Source organism: Mya arenaria, chromosome 6 (assembly GCF_026914265.1).
Source record: "Mya arenaria isolate MELC-2E11 chromosome 6, ASM2691426v1".
Classification (NCBI taxonomy): domain Eukaryota; kingdom Metazoa; phylum Mollusca; class Bivalvia; order Myida; family Myidae; genus Mya; species Mya arenaria.
In genome coordinates, this window is record NC_069127.1 from 36619666 (window position 1) to 36640256 (window position 20591).

A 20591-nucleotide genomic window follows, 5' to 3' on the forward strand; every position below is an offset into this window, starting at 1 on the left:
AAGATTTTCCCTCAGGAAAATTGTTTTTCAGACTTAAAGGTCAACTGTATTTTGTCTTTTTTAATCAATTAGATGGAGAGTTGAAATGTTTCGGCATCTAGATGTTTAATGTAGGGTAAGCCCGGTAAAAGAACAATTTTCAACTATAACTTTCCTATTAATTTTATGAATGAGACACATTTGATAGAAACTTTTTACACCACAGAATTACCTGATAAGTGAGCTGGAAAATGAAACTTTAGTGGTGGATTGCCATTGACCAGCAGATGACCAATATTGTTTTTGGGGTCAGTAGGTCAAATCTCAAGTTCACAATCATTAGTTTAATGAAACCTTTTTCCCACAAAAAAATTGAGAACTGTTTTACCTTGGCCCATGAAATTTAAAAGGACAGTTTGCTCTTGACCAGTAGATATCCCTATTTCTTTTGAGGTCAGTAGGTCAAAAGTCAAGGTCACAGACTACAGTGTTCCATATTCATTATAAACTTGAGTCTGAGACTCGGACACAGAAATGTGAATTTTTAAATTCAACAAAAATACATCCATTTTTATATCATGCCTGTTGAGAAAAGGACACTATAGTTACACTAGTCACATATTAGAAATTGTAATAATTTGGACATCTCTGGCAAGCTTCTGGATACACCAGTCGTAAATACATGTAGGCTTCAAGATTTACGAAAATGAGATAAGGCATCTGCTACATGTATCAACGCAATTCTCATTATGCTAAGTCCCATTCAATGACATAAAAAATGCACTGGAATGAATATGTATTTATTTGTGTTTTTAAATTACTTTCTTGAGAAACTTGAAAAAAGATCTTTTAGGATTGATATAATGTCACTACTTCTCCTCCTTAAAACATTACATATATAATTTTATGTCCTTTGACAGTTGAAAACACAAAGAACAAGTTTTCAATATTGGGGCTGCCATGATGGACTTTTTTAAAACCATATTATTTTTGAGGTCATATCTGTTGAATAATGGCAAAAGTATTCCAATTGGTTGGAAATACACAAATTTTCAATCAGTAATCAATCACCAACATTATTGAATATAGGCCCTATATTTGTTATTTGAACCATGCATGTATATAAACTGTAATCATATTACTGCACCAATTAAATTAATAATAAAAAATGACATCTCCTTTCAACAGCTATACGATCTGATGACAATGGCGTTCAAGTACCAGGTGTCGCTGTCCCTGACCCCACGGGACATCCTGCTCATCACCCTTAACCACATGGACGCCATTCGCAAGTTTGTCGATGGGCAGGATGCCATTTTACAGCAGGTCGAATATGTGTACAAGCTTTTGCTAGAGGTATGTAGCTAATGTATTTTTTATTATTTATTGCACAACCTGTTATATAGGCATCTTATCCTTAAAACTGTTTTTAACCTAAAATTTTGAAGCTCTCTTGGGAAATTTCAGAAATTCTCCTTAAAAGATTTTAAGCTTTTTCCATCCTTTAATAGAGGGCAAGCTAGTGCCGCTAACCTCATCTTGAAGACCCTTTTTGGGGGTGTTTGTTGCCTAAGTAACCCTGTTATTGGACTGTTTATGTTAGCAGTACCACTCCATAATGCAAATCAGTTTCATATGATTCATTTAAATTGCAACCCTCGATCGGCATTTCTGCATTTCTGAGAACTTAAGTTGTTGAGTATGGCATTTGAATCAAATTTAAATATAACTAACGATTTCCGAGGGTTTTAAACAATGACTGTTTAGTTTCCTAACAGTATCTGAAGCTGAAGTTTTTTAGAATAATCATTATATAACTTGAATGGTTGTATTGCAGACGTTTGGTTCGATGACATCCGGAGGTTTCCATCTTATCAGACAGACACTTCTAAACTTTTTCCAGGACATGCACATCAGGGTAACGTTTGAAGCATATTTAGTCTTCATTTGGTGTTCAGGGGAGTTTTTTACCAATTTGGGGGGAAAAAGTCACATTAATAAATAAAACTAACTTTTATCCTTTTTTTAAGCATTTTTGTTATTTTATTTTTGTATTTTTTTTCCCAATTTGAGGGGCCCTAGAAATGGTTGAAAAAGACCCTTCTTGATATTTTATTTTCATTTGTTCTTGATGTTTTATTTTCATTTGACATGTAATAAATTATAAAAAGTGTTTGTTCCAGTGTTATGACAATCACAATATGTTTCAACTGGAGAACATCGAAAGCAAATACTTAACTCATGCTTACACGATAGCTTTTGGTGCTCACTTGGTGAAACATATATGATCATACTCTACAGTGTTTCTTTTAGGCCCTTTTTGGGTATGAAAATTGGCCCTAATGAGTATACGCCTCAAAAAAATCCCCTTTTGAAAAAATCTTATTCACTTATTTTTTTGAGGAGCATTGGCCTCTTAACATTAAGCACGTTTAGCAATATAGTGCCAGTCATAAATATGTCAATAGCTTTGTTAAATGAAAGGCTTAATAACAAGTTGAACATTATATGAATCATGTTAATGTTTCACCTTTGTGCCAAAACGATGGGATTTTTTCCACATCAAAGGGCTCTGCCACCAATCCCTTTAAACTGGCAAAAAAAAACTGCACTGAAAAGAACATTTAAACTCTATTTATATTATATCATCACTTGATATCCTCAAACTTTGAATATGATTTAAAATTATATTTTTCTGTTGCAGGTGTCCATATTTCTAAAAGACAAGGTTCAGACAAGCAATGGACGTTTCGTTCTCTCTGCCACAGGGCCGGTTCCCTTTGGTACCCAGATTCCGGGAACCATCAGGTCAGAATCTGTCCACCAATGTTCACAATGTCTTTAAATGATAGGCCAGTTTATTTATAGGCAATTTGTTTTTGGACAATTGTGATACCAAGTTCCCCATATTAACATCAAAATCAGAGTTGTGGATCTTGATTGTGTTTCCTTTCAATGTCTTTTGATTTTGTGTTCAACTTAATTTAAGTCTTGGGGGCTTAGTGCTAAAAACTATCATGTAGGTGTCTCAAAAATCTTCTTAGTTGAGAGGTCGTGGATTCAAGCCAAACCTGGGGAATGTTTTGGTCTATCAAAAAAGGACACTAGGACTTGTTTCTACTCAAGACAGACTTAATTCATACCAGTTCAGTTAGCTGTCTTTTATTAACCCTTTAGCGCATGTATACGAGATAGGCCGACATAGCTAATTAGCAGATGTATACGCATCTGGCCGACCATATCCATTACTGGATGTAAACGCATGGCCCGCATATTTCAATAGGGTCATTTCAATATTTCAATTTTGCATCTTTCTTTTTGTAAACAATATCCTGGATGTTTATAAAATTAAAGTTTAACCTTTTGTGTATTGATTTTCCCTTGAAAATATCGTCTGCTAAATTGAGAAGGTGTTTATACTCCCAATCGCAGGTGTGATATCCCATTGTGACGTAATAAGACCACGAGCTGACTACTGTATGGAATTTCCCCCAAATTCATTGATGCGTAAATCATTAAATATATTACGTCAGTTCAGTTTACCATTAAAATCAATTGAGATTATATTTACGGTAATATTTTGTTTACAAACAAAAGAAACAATTAGTAAATGAGAAAATGATGGGTAAATTTTCTGTGAAGCTGAGATAATGTCCATCATAGTTTTGGCTGTAAAATAGGTCATGTGCAAGCATTTTTGTTTGTTTATTTGAGTTTATCAAGGTCTGCCCGCGCCCATTGGCTGCATTATGGCTTGACCCCGCCGTGACGCCATCACGACTTAAATTGTGCTTAAATGCCATAAGTGACATGAGATAGAAGTGACAGCAATTCGCAGTCAAATCCAGACATTGGAAGAAACAGAGTGAGATACAAGAAATCCGGGTGCGATACCCTAGCTCTTTGCGAAGAGACCTCTTGGTTCTTTAACGTGCTCGGTGTAAAGCACCGATACACGGGATACAACTTTCCTGGGTAGAACCAGTACTGAGTACACCAATTTCCCAAGCACTACCCTTTAAATGCCAAGCGCTAGGCAAGGGAGCTACTTGTACCAGCTTTTAACGTCTTTCGGTATGACGCGGCCCGGGATCGAACTCACGATCTCCCGCTCCGTAGGCGGACGCTTAACCACAAGGCCACGGAGACGGTGCTTGTGCAAGCGTTTTGTTTGATCTAGATCTTTTTATTCATACCGGAAAATCATTTATCGGCTTTCTTTTTTGTAAACAATTTTATGAGGGGGTAATAAAGTTAAACAGACACCTTGGACTGGATCTCTCAGCTGGATGACACCGGATATTCCTGACATATATCTGTGTATTATACACAAGAACATAAATTGTCGGCTTTTTAATTCAGATGGGTCTTTTTTATGATAGGGGTAATAAAATTTAGAACGATCCCAGCATTTTATTACCCTTTGATTTTATGCAATTATGACATTTCAAAGAAATATTACAATTCCATCTTGGAAATACATTCACAGCTGAAATAAAATAATTTAATATCTCATCATTGACACCATTTATTAGATAATTTAATTATCTATAAAAAATGTATTCACATAAAAAAGATTTGGACACAATTATTTGGAGTAACATTGATTTTAAGGTCATACTGCTGTATTCATTTTCTCAATCAAATATCCTGAAAAGTACCTATACAGATAAGGACTGCTTATCAGTAAGTTGGCTATTGACTGGGAGGTGTAATCTGGCCACTTGTCTATGTGCTAAAGGGTTAAACTCAAATAAATTATTTCATGGGTTGAATCCGGAAATAAAGATTGAGAGATTTTAACTTCAGAATACAGTTGTAAATAAAATTCAGATGTTGGCATCAAAAACAGTAGGAAGTACCTTGAAATGAATTTAAATGATTTTGAATACAATTTCAAAAGGGGTCTTAGCCCCTTTACAAAGCTGAGGGCAATTGTCAATACCTTATACCTAACACACACCCCGGTTAGTTTCGGTTGTGACAATAACCAGATGATTATTTAAATAACAGAGTTTAGAATGTCATGTTGAAAATGTGTATGTAAAAAAACAATGAATCTTGTCAGAGCATTGGGATTCTTAAGTAATAAACCACCAAAAAGCAATTTGTATTGACTTCATAAAAATGAAAACAAAATATATTTTCTTTCTCAGAACGTATGACAGCAGCGGTAAGGAGACAAAGTCAGCTGGTTTCCCTTCCGGCGGAAACTATCACCAGCAGATGAAGTCTGGATCCATTGACCTGAAGGGAGACAGAGTCACAAAGCTGGGAACCAATATGTGAGTATGAATTAGATTCTGGGCAAGACTAAAATATTTTTCTTTCCCCTCCCGAAACCAAGGAAGATAAGGTATAGCTACATCGAAAGTTTTGTTTATGTTTTATTTTTTGTCAAGGCAGCTTGCGGTGAGCAATGACTGTTCGGTGTACGTGCATGCGTGTGTCTGTACGTTCTTAAGTCTGCACTAAACCTTATCAGGGCTGTTTCTTGACCATTCCTTGTAGGATTTCAAAACACTTGCCCTGAAGGTTCACCATAAGGTGACGTGTCGTGCAAAGACCCAGATCTGTACCTCAAAGGTTAAGGTCTCACTAAGAGGTCAAAGGTCAAAATGAGTACTGTTGTTAGGACTGGTCTGGACTGAACCTTGTCAGGGTTGTTTCTTTATCATGCCTTATAGGATTTTCAAAAAACTTGCCATGAAGGTTCACAGTGAGGTGAGGTGTCGTGCACATGACCCAGATCTGTACCTCAAAGGCCAAGGTCACACTAAGAGGTCAAAGGTCAAAATGAGTACTGTTGATAGGACTGGTCTGGACTGAACCTTGTCAGGGCTGTTTCTTGATCATGCCTTATAGCACTTTCAAAAAAACTTGCCATGTAGGTTTACCATGCTCAGGTGTAGTTTTGCATGTACATGTATTGTTTAAGTCTCAATATTATTCTGTGTTGTAATTGCATAGAAGAAGATAATGTGTGTCAAAGGCTCTTTTAACTGGCATCTAGTTCAGCAAAGAATATAGTTGTGTAAGCTTGGTACATATTTTATTAGAATTAACTGTGCACAATTTTTTTTTAATTTGTCAGACAGGCAATGAGAAGCAATCATGACTGCTTAAATTGCTTAGTCGTTGAAACATTCTTGACAAGGCTATGCTTAAGGGTAGTCATTTTTTAAATGTGGACATTTACATTTACTTGTTTGTAATTGAATTATTATTGGTCTGAAATGCTGCATAAAATGGTATATTTTTCAATATTTTCAGCATAAAATCTTTTGTATATTTTCCCATATTTTTTTCGTAACATATAAAATTCTTTTAACACAAAACTGTTTTTTGTCAAGGATTTTATAGATGTCAGGTGATTGAGGCAAGTAGGACACATTTGCTCGATAGACAAAAATGGCTAAATAGTTGCTGGAACAAGTGTTCTTGTACCTATTTTAGTTGCCCGAAATGGAAAGAAATACAGTCAATAAAATGTTTTGGGGTGCCAGGCTGACTTTTGGGGGGTTGGTCCTGCAAGGGGAAACATTTGATATTTATTTAAGGACCTTGCGTTTAAATAATATACTTATGATAGTGTTACGTCGAATCTAAATTTGAAGACATATTTATGTTGAATAGATGGCCCTGTGTCCATGTTTATGGTAAGTTCTAAGCCAGAATTAAGGACTTTAACTTAATTTTGCATCCTAAATTAATTAATTCTTAACTGTGAATTTTACACTACCAGAGCTTTGATGAAGAAAATTACTTCAAAATGTAACATGGGCCCAGATAGCTTAGTATAAGAACCTCCTTTTTGAGTATGGGCGAACAGTGTGTTTTCTTTCAGTTCAAATCCCGGTCACACTGATCCATAACAAGAACAATATATTGGAAAAATGCCATTTGAAACTTTAAATAGAAATTTCACCAGGTGATCTTTACTTAAAGACTCCAGTATCATTTTCATGAAGGACAATTTTAGCTTGAGAAATCTCTTAAATTGGTGTGGATTTATTTTTTGTGCATTGTGTATGTACCATTTCATGGTACTGAATAAATACTGTTAGACTATCCATGCCCTCAGACCTACACAAAAAAAAAGGCGAAAACAGAAATGCTGCAATTTTCTTTAAGCATTAAGCAAAGAACTTGATTGACCTTTTAAGCTCAGTCAACGTAGTCTTTTAATTTCATTACGGTTCTATTTAAGCATACAAACACAAATATTAACTTAGTATATAAGTACAAAAGTCTTGCTATTCAACCAGGTTTATTTGACCTTGAGTTTGACCTCTTGTATTAACAATATTTGCAGAATGATTAAGTTATAAACTTTGCTATCTTAACAATTGAGACTTATGTTGTTTGTGTACTTTAAAAGTTATATAATAGAAATAAGTCATTCAAGCTTAATAAATTTCACATGCTTTGTAGAATGTTATTTTGCTCTGCGGTTGCCAATACAAATGTTTTTATTCGAGCTTTGTGATGCAGGTTATGCACCAGTCAATTGTAACCACAACCCGCCCCCCTCCAGGTCCGGGGGTATACTGGGGATAGCGGGGGAAATGGGCTGTCTATTTACCTTTCAGGTGGCCCCGCATGGTTTTGTTTTTGCTCCGAAAATAGCCGAGAATGGACCTTACCTAAGGTATCCCGGGGTGCGGGGGCATTTGGCAGGGATTTTACCAGCAGTTTGTCTCCGCAGGGCAGGGATTGGCTGGACAGAAAGTCCCTGCTATTACCCAGGCCTTGGGTGTGATTACAATTGACTGGTGCATTATGATGAAGTAGGAACACTAGTGGCGAAATTGCCATGTTCAATAACTTTAAATATAACTTTAATTTAAAAGTAGAATCTAAGTGTTTTGATTGGACTGTAAAAATAGCCTGCCAAAAGACTGAATGGACTCACTGAGGCATATCTAAGAATAAGGATAAGAATTACTTTGAATACCCAAAGTCTTTACTGGTGATATTAACTGAATGATGTAAAGTCTTAGTTCAAAGAGTGTGTTGGTATAAATTATATAAATATATATATATATATACATATTGTATCATCAATCGTGTGTGTTAGCTACATGTTAATAAAAAACATTGGAAGCTCAATTGAATTACAAGTCTCCTTAGATTCAAAATGTTTGTTTGTAGTTTTGCAAGTTTTACTACCGTATTTGGTCACACATGCCTATCCAAAGAATTATAAAGGAGGGCTTAATGAAGACTCAATGTCTTGTAATGTTTTAAGTTGTTATCTTATGGCCTTGATAAAAAATAACCATAACTGAGGCTCTTTCAAAATGTTCACATCAAATTTAGTTTACATGTTACCAGTGACGATGCACATGTATACCGCAATGTCAGTAACTCTGGACTAGATTGATTTTTGTGGAATTACCTTTGATTGACTGAGAAAAAACAGGCCCACTAATTTATCAAAACAATTTCCCAATCTCTCTACTCAGTTTACTCAAGGGATGGGAAATAACCTTATTTTTTAGGTCATTTAGAATTTACATGTTTATATGTTCTAACTGACTAAGATAATAACATGGGAACAGGGAACCAAATGATGATGTCATGTTTGCAAAGTTATAATTATTGAGATCTAAATGATGAAGCTCTAAACAATTAAGTGAGGGACTTAATGGCAGCCAATAGGCGATCTCATTAGCTGGTAATGTAATAAATATGTATATTTTACATAAATATTTTTTCAGGTATTCTATTGCAAGACCTGTGGAGACCCAGGCTCTAAAGTCCAGGACTACAACTATTTCTGACATTGTGAGTAGAAGTTAAATAAAATCTTTTACTCAGAGGGTTGCATCTCTCGGACTCTCTTAGCTTTGCTTGACAAACTGGACTAATGAATTGCTTTAAGTTATAGTACGGTGGTATGAAGTAAAATCTTAATGATTAAGATTGGATTAAGTGAGTGTAGCGTATGAGCCCTTCTTTATCATTAAGATTTTACTTCAGGTCATCTTACTGACTTAGAATACAACCTCTTTGACGGAGACATTGTCAAAGCAAAATCTGACACTGGGGTCAGTATCAGATGAGTGGCATCAGGCGGACCTTTTAACACTGGAAAAAATTGAAATACTTAATGATTGAGCCTCAAAGTAATTGCCTATCTGCAATTTCATTGGCTGTAAATGTAGGTTGTTTTCTAAGACAATGAAATGGGCAACAAAAGAGCTCTATTTAAGATATATTTATTTAAACAATAAAAGAGCTTTGAATGTGTAAAAACTGGATTGGAAACTTTTCTAAACCATGGCAGTGAGGTTTAAATGTGATCTTCAGTTTTGCCTCAAATTTTGCAAAGGGCAACAATTCAAGCTGCGTTTAGGCCAGAGTTTTTTATTTTTGTTTTACGGGAATTTTTTTAAAAATAAGCGCCAGGAGGAGGGAATAAAATTAAGAAAAAGATGTCGAAAAATGAGCGTCGAGAAAATAAATAAAAATAAGATGGATTTTTTGTATTTTTTTCTTTTTTTCGGAAACATTTAAAGAATGTATGTTTTGAAGTTGTGCACACTTGTTTCGTACTCCATACTGCCTGTTGTGTAATAGATCTGTATAATAAAGTCAAAACAAGATGTCATTTTCACAAGTAGCCACAATAATGCACCAGTCAATTGTAACCCAGGTCTGGAGAATAGCTGAGACTTTGACTTTCAGTCCAGACAATCCTTGTTAAAACCCCGCCCTGCGTAGAGACAAACAACAGTCTACTGGTCAAATTCACGCCAAATTCCCCTACACCATCATTCCCCACTATTTTCGGCGCAAAAACAAAACCACCGCATTCACTCAGCACTGCGGGGCCACCTGGAGGGTAAATATACGGCTCATTTCTCTCGTTATCCCCTTTATACCCCCGGACGTGGGGGGCGTGGTTACAATTGACTGGTGCATAATCTGGTGCATAATGCACATTTAAGGAACTTATTTTAATATTCATTTTGGATATTCATTTTACTCCCTAAACGCCACAAGTCAGCTGATTCACACCAATGTAAATATATTCTTCAACTGTAACTCCACAGTATTAAATTTGGAAAGGAAATATAAAAATCTGCCATATGATATTTTGTCAACAGTCTTTCATCACTGGTTTGCAGATATTTACGCAAAAATTTGCTCGTTCCAAGACAAAAACTAAAAAAGTTGGAAAAACCGTATATCTGTGAGAGTGCAGCTTTAACAATGCAAACAATGATTTGCCACACTTTATTTCGTCATACGAAGAAGTACATTCTACAAAAAACATAATTCATCCTTAAAGGATGAATTAAACATGTTTTTCTTTAATACTTGATGAATATTTTGTAATAATAGATATGCATTTTATTTAAATTAAACCTATTCAGATAATCTTTCTTCTAGTTATAAATATGTCATTAAAAACACGTATTTCAAAATAAATAGGAAATAAATAGGAATTTTTGCTTGTTCAAATTTTAATCAAAATTATTTTTATCTTTTTATGTTGTTTTTTTTTCATTAAAGTACAAACTTTATGGGTTTTTTCATTAAAGTACAAACTTTATAAGTGCAAAAGATTCAACACTTGTCTTGGTCAGAGGACAATTTCCTTTTTCAATTTGGATTTTATATTTTGACCCCACTGAACGTTCAATCCCTGAATGGCACATTCAGCCTAAGAATGAATAACTTGACACGAAAATGATAATTATTCCATTAGACGATGGGTAATGTATTGACAGAAGTGACGTCAGAATTATCATTTGAATCAACAGTTCACACTCTATGCCATTACCCCCTACTGGCAATGTTCTAGATTATTTTACTATTACAATTTATTTATATATATAAATTTTAAACAAATGTGTATCACGTTTATGGCCTACACTCCCACACAGTTTCTATATTTAGAAAGTTAATCCATTGATCTTTTATTGAAAAATTCCCATAGATTGTAGATGTTTTATGACTTTATCAAACTAATACAGATCATAATCATAATTCAGTGAGTAATAGTTTATATAACAATCACTAAGAGCAACCTTGGAGTTTGTTTTGTACAATTTGTATCTAACCTTACATGTTTTGAAATAGCTTCAGGTTGCAATTACCAGTAAAGGCTTTACCAAAACAATGGGCTGATTGTTCAGAACTTTGTTAAAGTTAACAACGCAGTTAAAGTCATTGTTGTTAACTTTTTAATCGTTACTGCTTTTGAAGTTTAATTGATACTTCTGTGATCTCAGTGATCTTATCAATATATGAGACCACAACGATGTCATTAATCACATTGTTAAATTGAACTTAGTTCTGAACAATCGGCCAAATGTGTGTTTGGTAATAACTATAACATCCAAAAACTATTAGATAGGGTACATGTAGGTAGGTTTTTTGTTTTTTTTTCAAGAAAATGGTAAAAATAATTTAAGTCAAGATTGTGGGAGTGTGGTAGCTAGCAGGTTTGACCAAAATTCTTTTAAAGCAAATATTAAATATACTAAACTCTAATTAGCCTTTATGTTACACTGAAGACAAATTTCAATATTTGAGGGGGCATATTAAAAGTTATATGCAAAATAGTATGTGACCTGCTATAGGATATATATACAGGGCAATGAAAACTATTTCAGGTTAGAGCCAAGTTCTAAGAACCCGATACAGTTCCCTGCACCCTGTATAACCCATACTGATCACCTACTAACCCCATAACGTGAGAGCGAAGCTCAAACCTGGTTTTTCTGCGCCCTGTATATCCCATATCAGGTCACCTGCTAACCCCATAAGATATATATATCACTTTGACAACCTGTTAACATGTTTAAATGTTTCATCGGAATCGGATAGAAGATGCTATTTTGGTACGATATAAATTTTGTGACCCTATATGGAAAAATATGGGGTCACCCCATGACCAGTTCTGGACCAATGATGTTGCTTCATTTATGTTGAGGCGTGATATAATATTATATGCATATGAAATCAGAAATGGAAAATAATCACTAGAGACGGTGGCTTTAAGTTGATAGGGTGGGGTCAGAGTTTCCACAGTGAGGGAAAAGGTTTTTTTTACAGGGTCAGGGGATTTTTAAATTGGTCAGGGAAGTTAAGGAAATGGACAAAAGTCAGGGAGTTTTGGAAACTGAGATTATATTGTCTTAATTGCCTTGGGAACAATTTATTAAATAGCAGAAAGAAGAAAATAAGGCTAAGGTAGTTTTTTTTTCCTTTCTGGTTAACCCCAATAATTTAAAAAAATCTTTTATTGGCACCATTTATTGAGTTGTATTTCCAATCTTATACTTGGAAATCTGCCAATACTTCTGTTTTTAAAAATTATTAAGATCATTAAAGAAGATGAAGGTCAAAATTATAAATTATGCTTACGGATGACCAGTTAAGCTCCTTTGAACACCGAGAGTTTGGTCAGGGAAAATAGGGATTTGGTTTGGGAAAAGTCAGGGATTTTTTTTTCTTAGATTTGTGGGAACCCTGTCAGGTTACACATAACAAACATTATTGTTTGTTCGGCCTAAAAACTCTTGTTCAATGTCAATCACATTGTGCAGTGTAAATAGGGTATCAGATTTATCGGCTATTATGTAATGTTTTGGTCTTGTAATTGTTAGCATTGTGACAAAAATGCACTCATGTGAGGATTGTAATATTTACAGCGCTAAGTCTTTCTTTAAATTATAAGCTCATTGATGATTTTGAAATTTGTGCATTGAATGGATTAATTGCATTCGGTAATATTGTACAAATTTTGAAACACCAAAAAAAAACTAATAGTAGTTTTGTATTTCATAATTTCGCACCTTTTCAGCAAATAGTATTATTGTATTTCATAATTTCGCACCTAATAACAGCACTCTTATTTATTGGTCTACTTGACTTTATTAATAAAACTTTGATGTCAGAATCTGTGATCTACTTACTGTAGATTCAAGGATTGAGAGTCATAAACTAAAACCTAGTTCAATGTCCAACTTTAAGGATTAACTCTTATTATTACTATTTTTTTGACAATGACATCAGCCTATTTTTAAATATTCCTTTTGTGTTTCAAACAACCTGCAGTCTGCTGTTTACACTATGTCTGGATTTTCTAACTTGCATTGATGATCAGAGATGAACGCTTTAAAAGGAAGGCTCCATATTTAAATTCCCATGTTTTAACAATACCCTGTATTAATACCATGTCTCAGGAGAATAAGCCTTCAGACTCTGATATGCCAAAGCCCAACAAGACCTTCTGTCACAGTTGATACAACTCAATGTTTAACATAACCCCCTGTTTGAACATTATCCGATGTTTAGTATTTAAGGAAATTTGTCTTACAAAGTCGGAACTAAACCTGTTTGCCTTCCAATAAGCATTCTTATTTTAGCATGGTCCTATCAGTATTCCATGTTTAAACATTAACTTATATTTCAAGGAAAACCTGAGTCCCTAGATCCTTGGTCCAATTTACAGCATTATCCCATGTTTTAACATCTGACAGTATTCAATGTTTGAACAGTAAGTAATATTTCAGGAGAACCGGTCCCCAGACCGTAGCTCTATTTTCAGCATTATCCCATTTTTCAACATCAGTATCCCATGTTTAAACATTTACTAATATTTCAGGAGAACCAGGCCCCGGACCCAGGCTCTATTTTCAACATTTTCCCTTGTTATAACATCAGTATCCTATGTTTAAACATCATATTTCAGGGGAATCAGGACCAAAGACCTAGCTCTATTTTCAGCATTATCCCATTTTTCAACATCAGTATCCCATGTTTAAACATAAACTAATATTTCAGGAGATTCAGGCCCCGGACCCTGGCTCTATTTTCAGCAATATTCCATGTTTAACCATTATCTTATATGTTATCAGTCCCCAGACCCTGGCTCTAGTTTCATCATTATCCCATTTTTCAACATCACTATCCCATGTTTAAACATTAACTCATATTTCAGGAAAACCAGGCCCCGGACCCTCTGGCAAAGGCCCAACTAGACCTTTTGTCCCAGCTTATAGGTGGCTCAACAACAACAGAAAAGTCCGGGTTTAGACTTAACTTATTTAGCTCGGACAAAGAAGAAGAGTAAGTTGCTTTCTGATCTTTAGAGCTGTGCCGGTATTTATAAAGTCATTTCCTATCTTAAGTGACTTTCTTTATTTAAGTACCACATTGGTCATATGCTATACAAACTTAACATCTTCTGAAATACATTATTTTCAATGACCATATTGAAAAAAACATACTTAAATGTTAAAAATATATATCCATACTTTTAACTATGAAAATTTTAAGAAATCAACTTTAGTTAGGAAATGTCTTTAGATGCTTTATGAAGACAGCCTCAGAACTGTTTAATTTACCGTTTTAAGACACTCAAATGTGTTCTTTAAATATTTTCATTTGATTGGGATCCATGTGTATGGTAAAAAATATAGCTAATAAGGTATTGTATGAGCATCAACTAAGCAAAAGGAATTGAGCTCTTAAAAATCAGATCAATCTTGACCTGATGATCAAAGGGAAGCAAATAAACATTTAATATGAACCAGTTTGTCCTTATCTCCTATGCAGTGACCTCCCTTGGTCCTACCTTAGCTGCATTTCAGCAACTTGCATTTGAAGAATTGTTTTTAACTTTATCTCATGGACATATTGATCTATTTCAATCTTTAAAATATGGCATTTTTCATATCCTGAAGTAAAATAAAAATGTACTTAAATAATGACTATTTTAAGAATTTGAAAAATTTGGATCATCATGTGTGATCGCAGGAAAGGGAAGTAACCATGTGTGGAGGTTGCCATTGCTCATTAATCAAAGGGAAGCAACTATTAACACAATCCTACTATAATTAACATACTTACCTCCCTTTGAAGTAGTCATTGTGGTTTTCACATTTTAGACAAGCAGCAGTGTTATACAAACCAGTCGAAGTGCCAGAGTCACAAGTAGTCCGAATAGATGCCTCAAAGGTAAGTATTATGGAATGCCGTAAGGGCCATCGCCTATGAATGTATTAATCTGAAATGCGATACTCGATAGTATGCTGATGAAAACTTCATCATGGTACTGTCGCGGTTTCAAAATCTTTTCAAAATAATATGGGGTCATTAAGGACCCAAAATTCACATCATTCTACATCATTGCTAGGAAGGCCAATTTCATATGTTGTTTATAACTTGTGGCCCAACCTAATTCAATTGGATATTAATACTATAATATACGGGGTAAGTAGGTGACCCGATATGGTATTCATGGGGCAAAGGAAAAACCATATTGGACGAGACCAAAGCTCAACCTGAATATGGTTTCTTGGGCCCGGTTCATCCCATATTGGGGCACCTACTTACCCTGTAACATATTTATCACCTTGACAACCTCTTAATATTGATAAGTCTATAGAAATATTTCATTTATTCATGAAAATCAGAAAATAGACGCCATCTTGGTACGATATAAAGAGAAGTGTCTCAATGTGGAAAAAGATGGGGTCACAATGTGACCAGTCTTTGAGCAATGGCTGTGCTTCATTCATGTTGAAGCGTGTTACAATGTATATACTATTTATTGCAATAATCACCATTTCTTGTGCATATATGATAAAATATTTATTTACTTAACATTATTGTACATTGAATACCATGTCAATTTCAGAAAGGGAAAAATGAAGAACTCAGCAGGATTATGGGGGAGTTGACAGTGGAAGAATCCGGTGCAGGGGGCGACGATGACCTCTTAGATCTCATGGACAGTGCAAACTAGACACCATTACCCTGTGTAGGAAAATATATGGAACATTCCATCTTCAACTAGAGTGAAGAATATTTTGACCATTCCATCTGTAACTGTTATTTACTATGTCTAAAACATTTTATTTTTCAATTAATATTGTAACTATTAGCTTAAAGGAGTGAGAGTGGTCTAGAGGTATAGGTGTCTGCCTCTCACCCAAGAGGTGTTGGTTTGATCCCTACCAGGGCTTCTTCATCATGACCTCTCTAAAAGGACTCAGTATTTTTACTGGGTACTTGTTCTTCCCAGACTTAAGAGTGAATTATAACAGCTTTAAGCTGTCTGTACAATTGAGTCAATTAAGTATTTTAAATACAAAATTTATAGCTTCTAAAACTGAAACAGATAACACACTGCCATTGTAGCTGGTTCTTAAATTTCCCTCATGTTATTCTGTGATGTTCTAAAAGATTGTTTTTGAAATTCCTCTGGCATAGCAATAATTTTTCAATCTTGGAGATGTGCTTAAACTGCGTGTCAGAGGAAATTCTGTATTACAGGAGTTTTGTGTTTTACATTCGTTCTTTAAAACTTAAGTGTTTTACTTTGCTTATTTAGAGCATGGCTTTATAAGTATTATTTTTTTACATCCAAGGTATTATATTGTTGGAAAAAATCTTGCACTTAAAGGCAAATATCATTGTTGTAACATGAAATTAGGACAGACTCATGGACTAGCTGTATTTCACCAGTCACGAATACAAATATTTGAGACCTGTATAGTTGATTTATCCATAAATCTTTTTTACAAAGCGATAGACACAGCTTATTGTCAATGACTTTTAAACAAGTTATACTACAACAAGATTTTATCAGAGTCTCATTAAATGGTTCGTCATATTTATGAACATCTGGAAACTTATGTACAGCAAAAAAAATCTCGAGATATTTGCCTTTGAAACAAAATCGATATATACCTGACTAAAAATGAATGCTACATGTATAAAAATCCAAACCAAATATATTTTACAATGTGTGTTCTTTTGATATTATACTATGTTGCTCATTTTGTTCTACAGTTGTTTTTTTCAAAATATTTAATTCTCAACTTAAATAATCAAAACATTTTCATTGTTTTTATTTAATCGGTCTGTTTTATTTTTGGAAGTTAAGCGATAACCTTGGTCAAACTGAAACCATTGCAGGCTTTCAAGCGGGTCCATCTTTTCCTACTCTTCCCTCCTTTTTTGTTAGGCTCCTACTTTTTCTTGAAAAAGCCCTACTTAGAGAAATAATAGAAAAGCATTTACTAAATGACTTTATTGATATAATCTAATTCGTTATTTTTTGACATAGCTTAATACCTTTCAAGACATATGGTTGTTCACAGAGACAGTGGGATGATATTTCAGAAAAGTTAATAATTGAATGTTATTTATACACCGTTATAAACTTTCAAATTGTTGCTGCTCTGGAAGTTTGATGAATACATTTGTAATCTGCCATTTTTACTAACCAGATTTGAGACAGCTGTTCCAGCTGTACCTATTTATACTCAATACATCATCAATTATTTCACTTTTTAAATATACCAAAAATGCTGTTAATAACATGTCCTGATTGCTCAGAAATTTAAAGAAAACATAGTGATTAATGAAATCATTGCTTACTTTTAAAGATGAACTGAATTTAAGAAAGCAAGTACAGCTAAAACAGTTGTCTCAAATACTGTTAGGAAAAAATTATCCATGAAACTTCAAGAGCAATACCGAGATGAAAGTTAACAAAGATGAGGATAATGATGTTGTTAACTTAAACAAAGTTTTAACCAATAGCAGTTTTATGCTAGATATTTACCAGTTAAAAGATACTCCACTTTTGAAAATCTCCCCTAAATTAAATTTGTAATGAATCTGCTCCAATCACTGGTAAATATTTGGTGAGCTTTCATTTGGTGTTTTACATAACCAATTTTCTGAACTTTGTTTAAGTTAACAATTATGCAGATGAAAAGGGTATCCATTAAACTTTCAGAGCAGTAAGGTTTTGAAAGCAAAGATGACTTTTACAGCATTGTTAACTTTAAAATGACACTCTACAAACACATGTGTTACAAACATATGTTTTGAGTGATAAACCTTTAACTACTTACTAAATAATGCATTTATGGATTTTTTTTTTACTGATTACAAGATTGTTATCATGTATTAAATTCATGTAGCTGAAAACGCAAAAATATTAAATGATTGGTGAATGCTAAAGATTTACTGTGATCTTCTATCGTGTCATAAGGTAGAAATACCGCTTTTTTCTGCACCTTTCTTTCAAATTAAACTCGGTATCCTTCATAAGAACCATTGTTTTTGACATTTATTCATCCTTTGTGGCTAATTAAAACAGTTGATTTAATATCATTTGGGAGTAAGAGTGCATTTTTTTTAAAAGTTCTGAACAAGTTGCCGCTGAAAATACGGGATGAAAATGGTTCCCATCCAGGGATTGCAGGATCTGTGTTGGATTGTAGCTTTATGTCTTTACATTATACGAGCAATTCTTACATTTAACTACGTGTTCACTTTTTTTTCACACATTTCATGTCATGTATTATTATAACAAAAAAATACTGGAGAACTTTATACATTGTGTGGTTTCACATTTGATACCATTGTCGGCAACCACGGTACTTTTTTCAGTTACACTTCATACATACCATGGGACAATTGACTGACAAAATCTCGTTTTAATGAATATGCATGAGGCAGAAGAGACAACTCTTCTTCCAATGAATTTGCATGTTACACTCAAATATTGTTCAATAACTTACCAGTGTCAGTAGCCTCCGTGGTTTTGTGGTCTTGACTGCTGCCAAATATTATTGTTCTGAGCAGGCGGACCCGGTACAACACTGGCAGTCGCCAGATTATTTTTCAACCGTAATACGGTAAAGCATCTGGTACTTTGCAAAACCAATAAAACTGCCTCATTAATTATTCATGATTACAAGGTTTTCCTAGACAAATTGCTCATGGTACAAAACAAAGCATAGCGTAGTGTGTAGCGGGGGTGTCCGACGATGATTTGATGCTGTCTCATCACCTTTATTTGCTGTCTTTTTTATGGTCTGTGATATGTTGTGATTTCGTTTGTTTTTGTATTTATTTGATTGTTGTTTAAAGATTGTGATTCAATGCATATCATAAATTTTTCTGTTTGTGAATTAAAATTATGTAATTAAATAAGGTACTATTCTGCATACATATATATGTAAATTTCTCGTTAATTTAAACACGGAGTTATGTTACAGAAGACAAATTAAATATATTAACTTGCCGGAATTATGATGAAAATATATCCATCTATTATGAACAATTATTAGTTGGATATTAGTTGAAGATTTGCAGTGGCATTAACTAGTTTGATTTAATTATACTGTTGAAATAAACTACATGAAGATATAAATCGCTAATTCTTTGAATAGCGTTTATTTACATGTACAACAAATTCTTGATTTTTACGGACTATTCATATTTAAAGCTACTTCTTCAGTTTCTTCATAGAAACCTGTTATACTATTTTTAAGTGTTATCATAAGATGCAAAATTGTATAAAATTCAAAAGTTGATGTTGAATTCTGACACAAGTATATATCAAAATAATGAAAATGAGGCACTAAGATTGTTCTGCTTTATGACTTAAGATCTGTATTGAAAGTGATTTCAGCTACTCTGTCTTACATTAGTTCATGATTCAATTTCCTAAACCGTAAATGTCCTATTAATCGTGCATGTCCTTACAGATGTGCTGGGGGTCTTTTCTTGGGTATATTTTCTGAGTCTTGATGTGAACAATGAATACCTTAACCTCCAAATATGCGATAAATTCTGATGAAAAGCATTCCTTAGTGACGGCAGCCATTTTAGGGCACCTGCTGTCATGCATATAGGGAAAAAACATTCCCATTGTACACAATGACCACCTTGATAGAGTTGCTGAAAAATTGTGTTTTTCATGTTTTTGACTTAAGTGGATTTAAAAAAGTGCCAAGTGAAGGAAAAGTGTTTTATTTTAGCCTGAAGGGTTGTCAAAAATACACGTACCAGCGTATCAAGGCCTGTGTGTTTAATAGGACAATACGGTATTGAGGGCTTTAATTGCAATACAGACATAATGACTATTTTTGTGTTGATTTATGTTGTTCCTGTGATGAGCTCGCAATATGTATTCTAAGTTTCTAGGCTGTAAACAGATTAAAAGGAAAAAAGGCATGTTATTTCAAGTATTAAATTATTATTTGATTTGTTATATATTTATGATGAAACAGTATTTTGTGACCAAATTTTTGTTCAAAATAAAACTGAAAGTATTGTGAACGGATGTGTTTAACTTGTCAATATTTATATATACAAGTCAATAAATCAATGTCCGTTTTGCAATGATCAATATTTTTTTCACTCAAGCCAAAATGCCCTCCATGTGCCATACAATTCAAAATGGGCCTTTAACCATCAAAGGGCTGCAACTCTGTAAAAGGATTCAGAGTTAACTAATCCTGATAAGGCAAAACCAGGTATCAAGTTTTCATGACAATGTCTAGTGCTACATATGATACCATCAAAGGGATACAACTCTGTAAAAGGATTCAGAGTAAACCAGTCTAGGTAAAATCAGGTGTCAAGTTTCATGACAATTTCTAGTGTTACACATGATACCATCAAAGCGCTGCAACTCTGTAAAAGACCAGTCTAGGCAAAACCAGGTATCAAGTTTTCATGACAATGCCTGGTGTTACACATGATACTATCAAAGGGCTGCAACTCTGTAAAAGGATTCACAGTTAACTAGTCCTGGCAAGGCAAAATCAGGTATCAAA

At 34.1% G+C, this 20591-nt stretch overlaps 1 protein-coding gene across 1 annotated transcript in view; it reads left to right on the forward strand.

Moving 5' to 3' along the window:
• The window catches only part of LOC128236500 (protein OSCP1-like), a 25454-nt gene extending 5380 nt beyond the window's left edge, over positions 1–20074 (forward strand). Inside the window, exons 3-10 of the mRNA XM_052951387.1 lie at positions 1168–1335; positions 1817–1897; positions 2684–2787; positions 5136–5264; positions 8703–8769; positions 13943–14070; positions 14892–14961; positions 15644–20074. Of these exons, the coding sequence (XP_052807347.1) occupies positions 1168–1335; positions 1817–1897; positions 2684–2787; positions 5136–5264; positions 8703–8769; positions 13943–14070; positions 14892–14961; positions 15644–15751 (855 nt within the window). The 3' untranslated portion in view covers positions 15752–20074. The remainder of the gene's footprint in view (positions 1–1167; positions 1336–1816; positions 1898–2683; positions 2788–5135; positions 5265–8702; positions 8770–13942; positions 14071–14891; positions 14962–15643) is intronic.
• Positions 20075–20591: the final 517 nt, after the last annotated feature.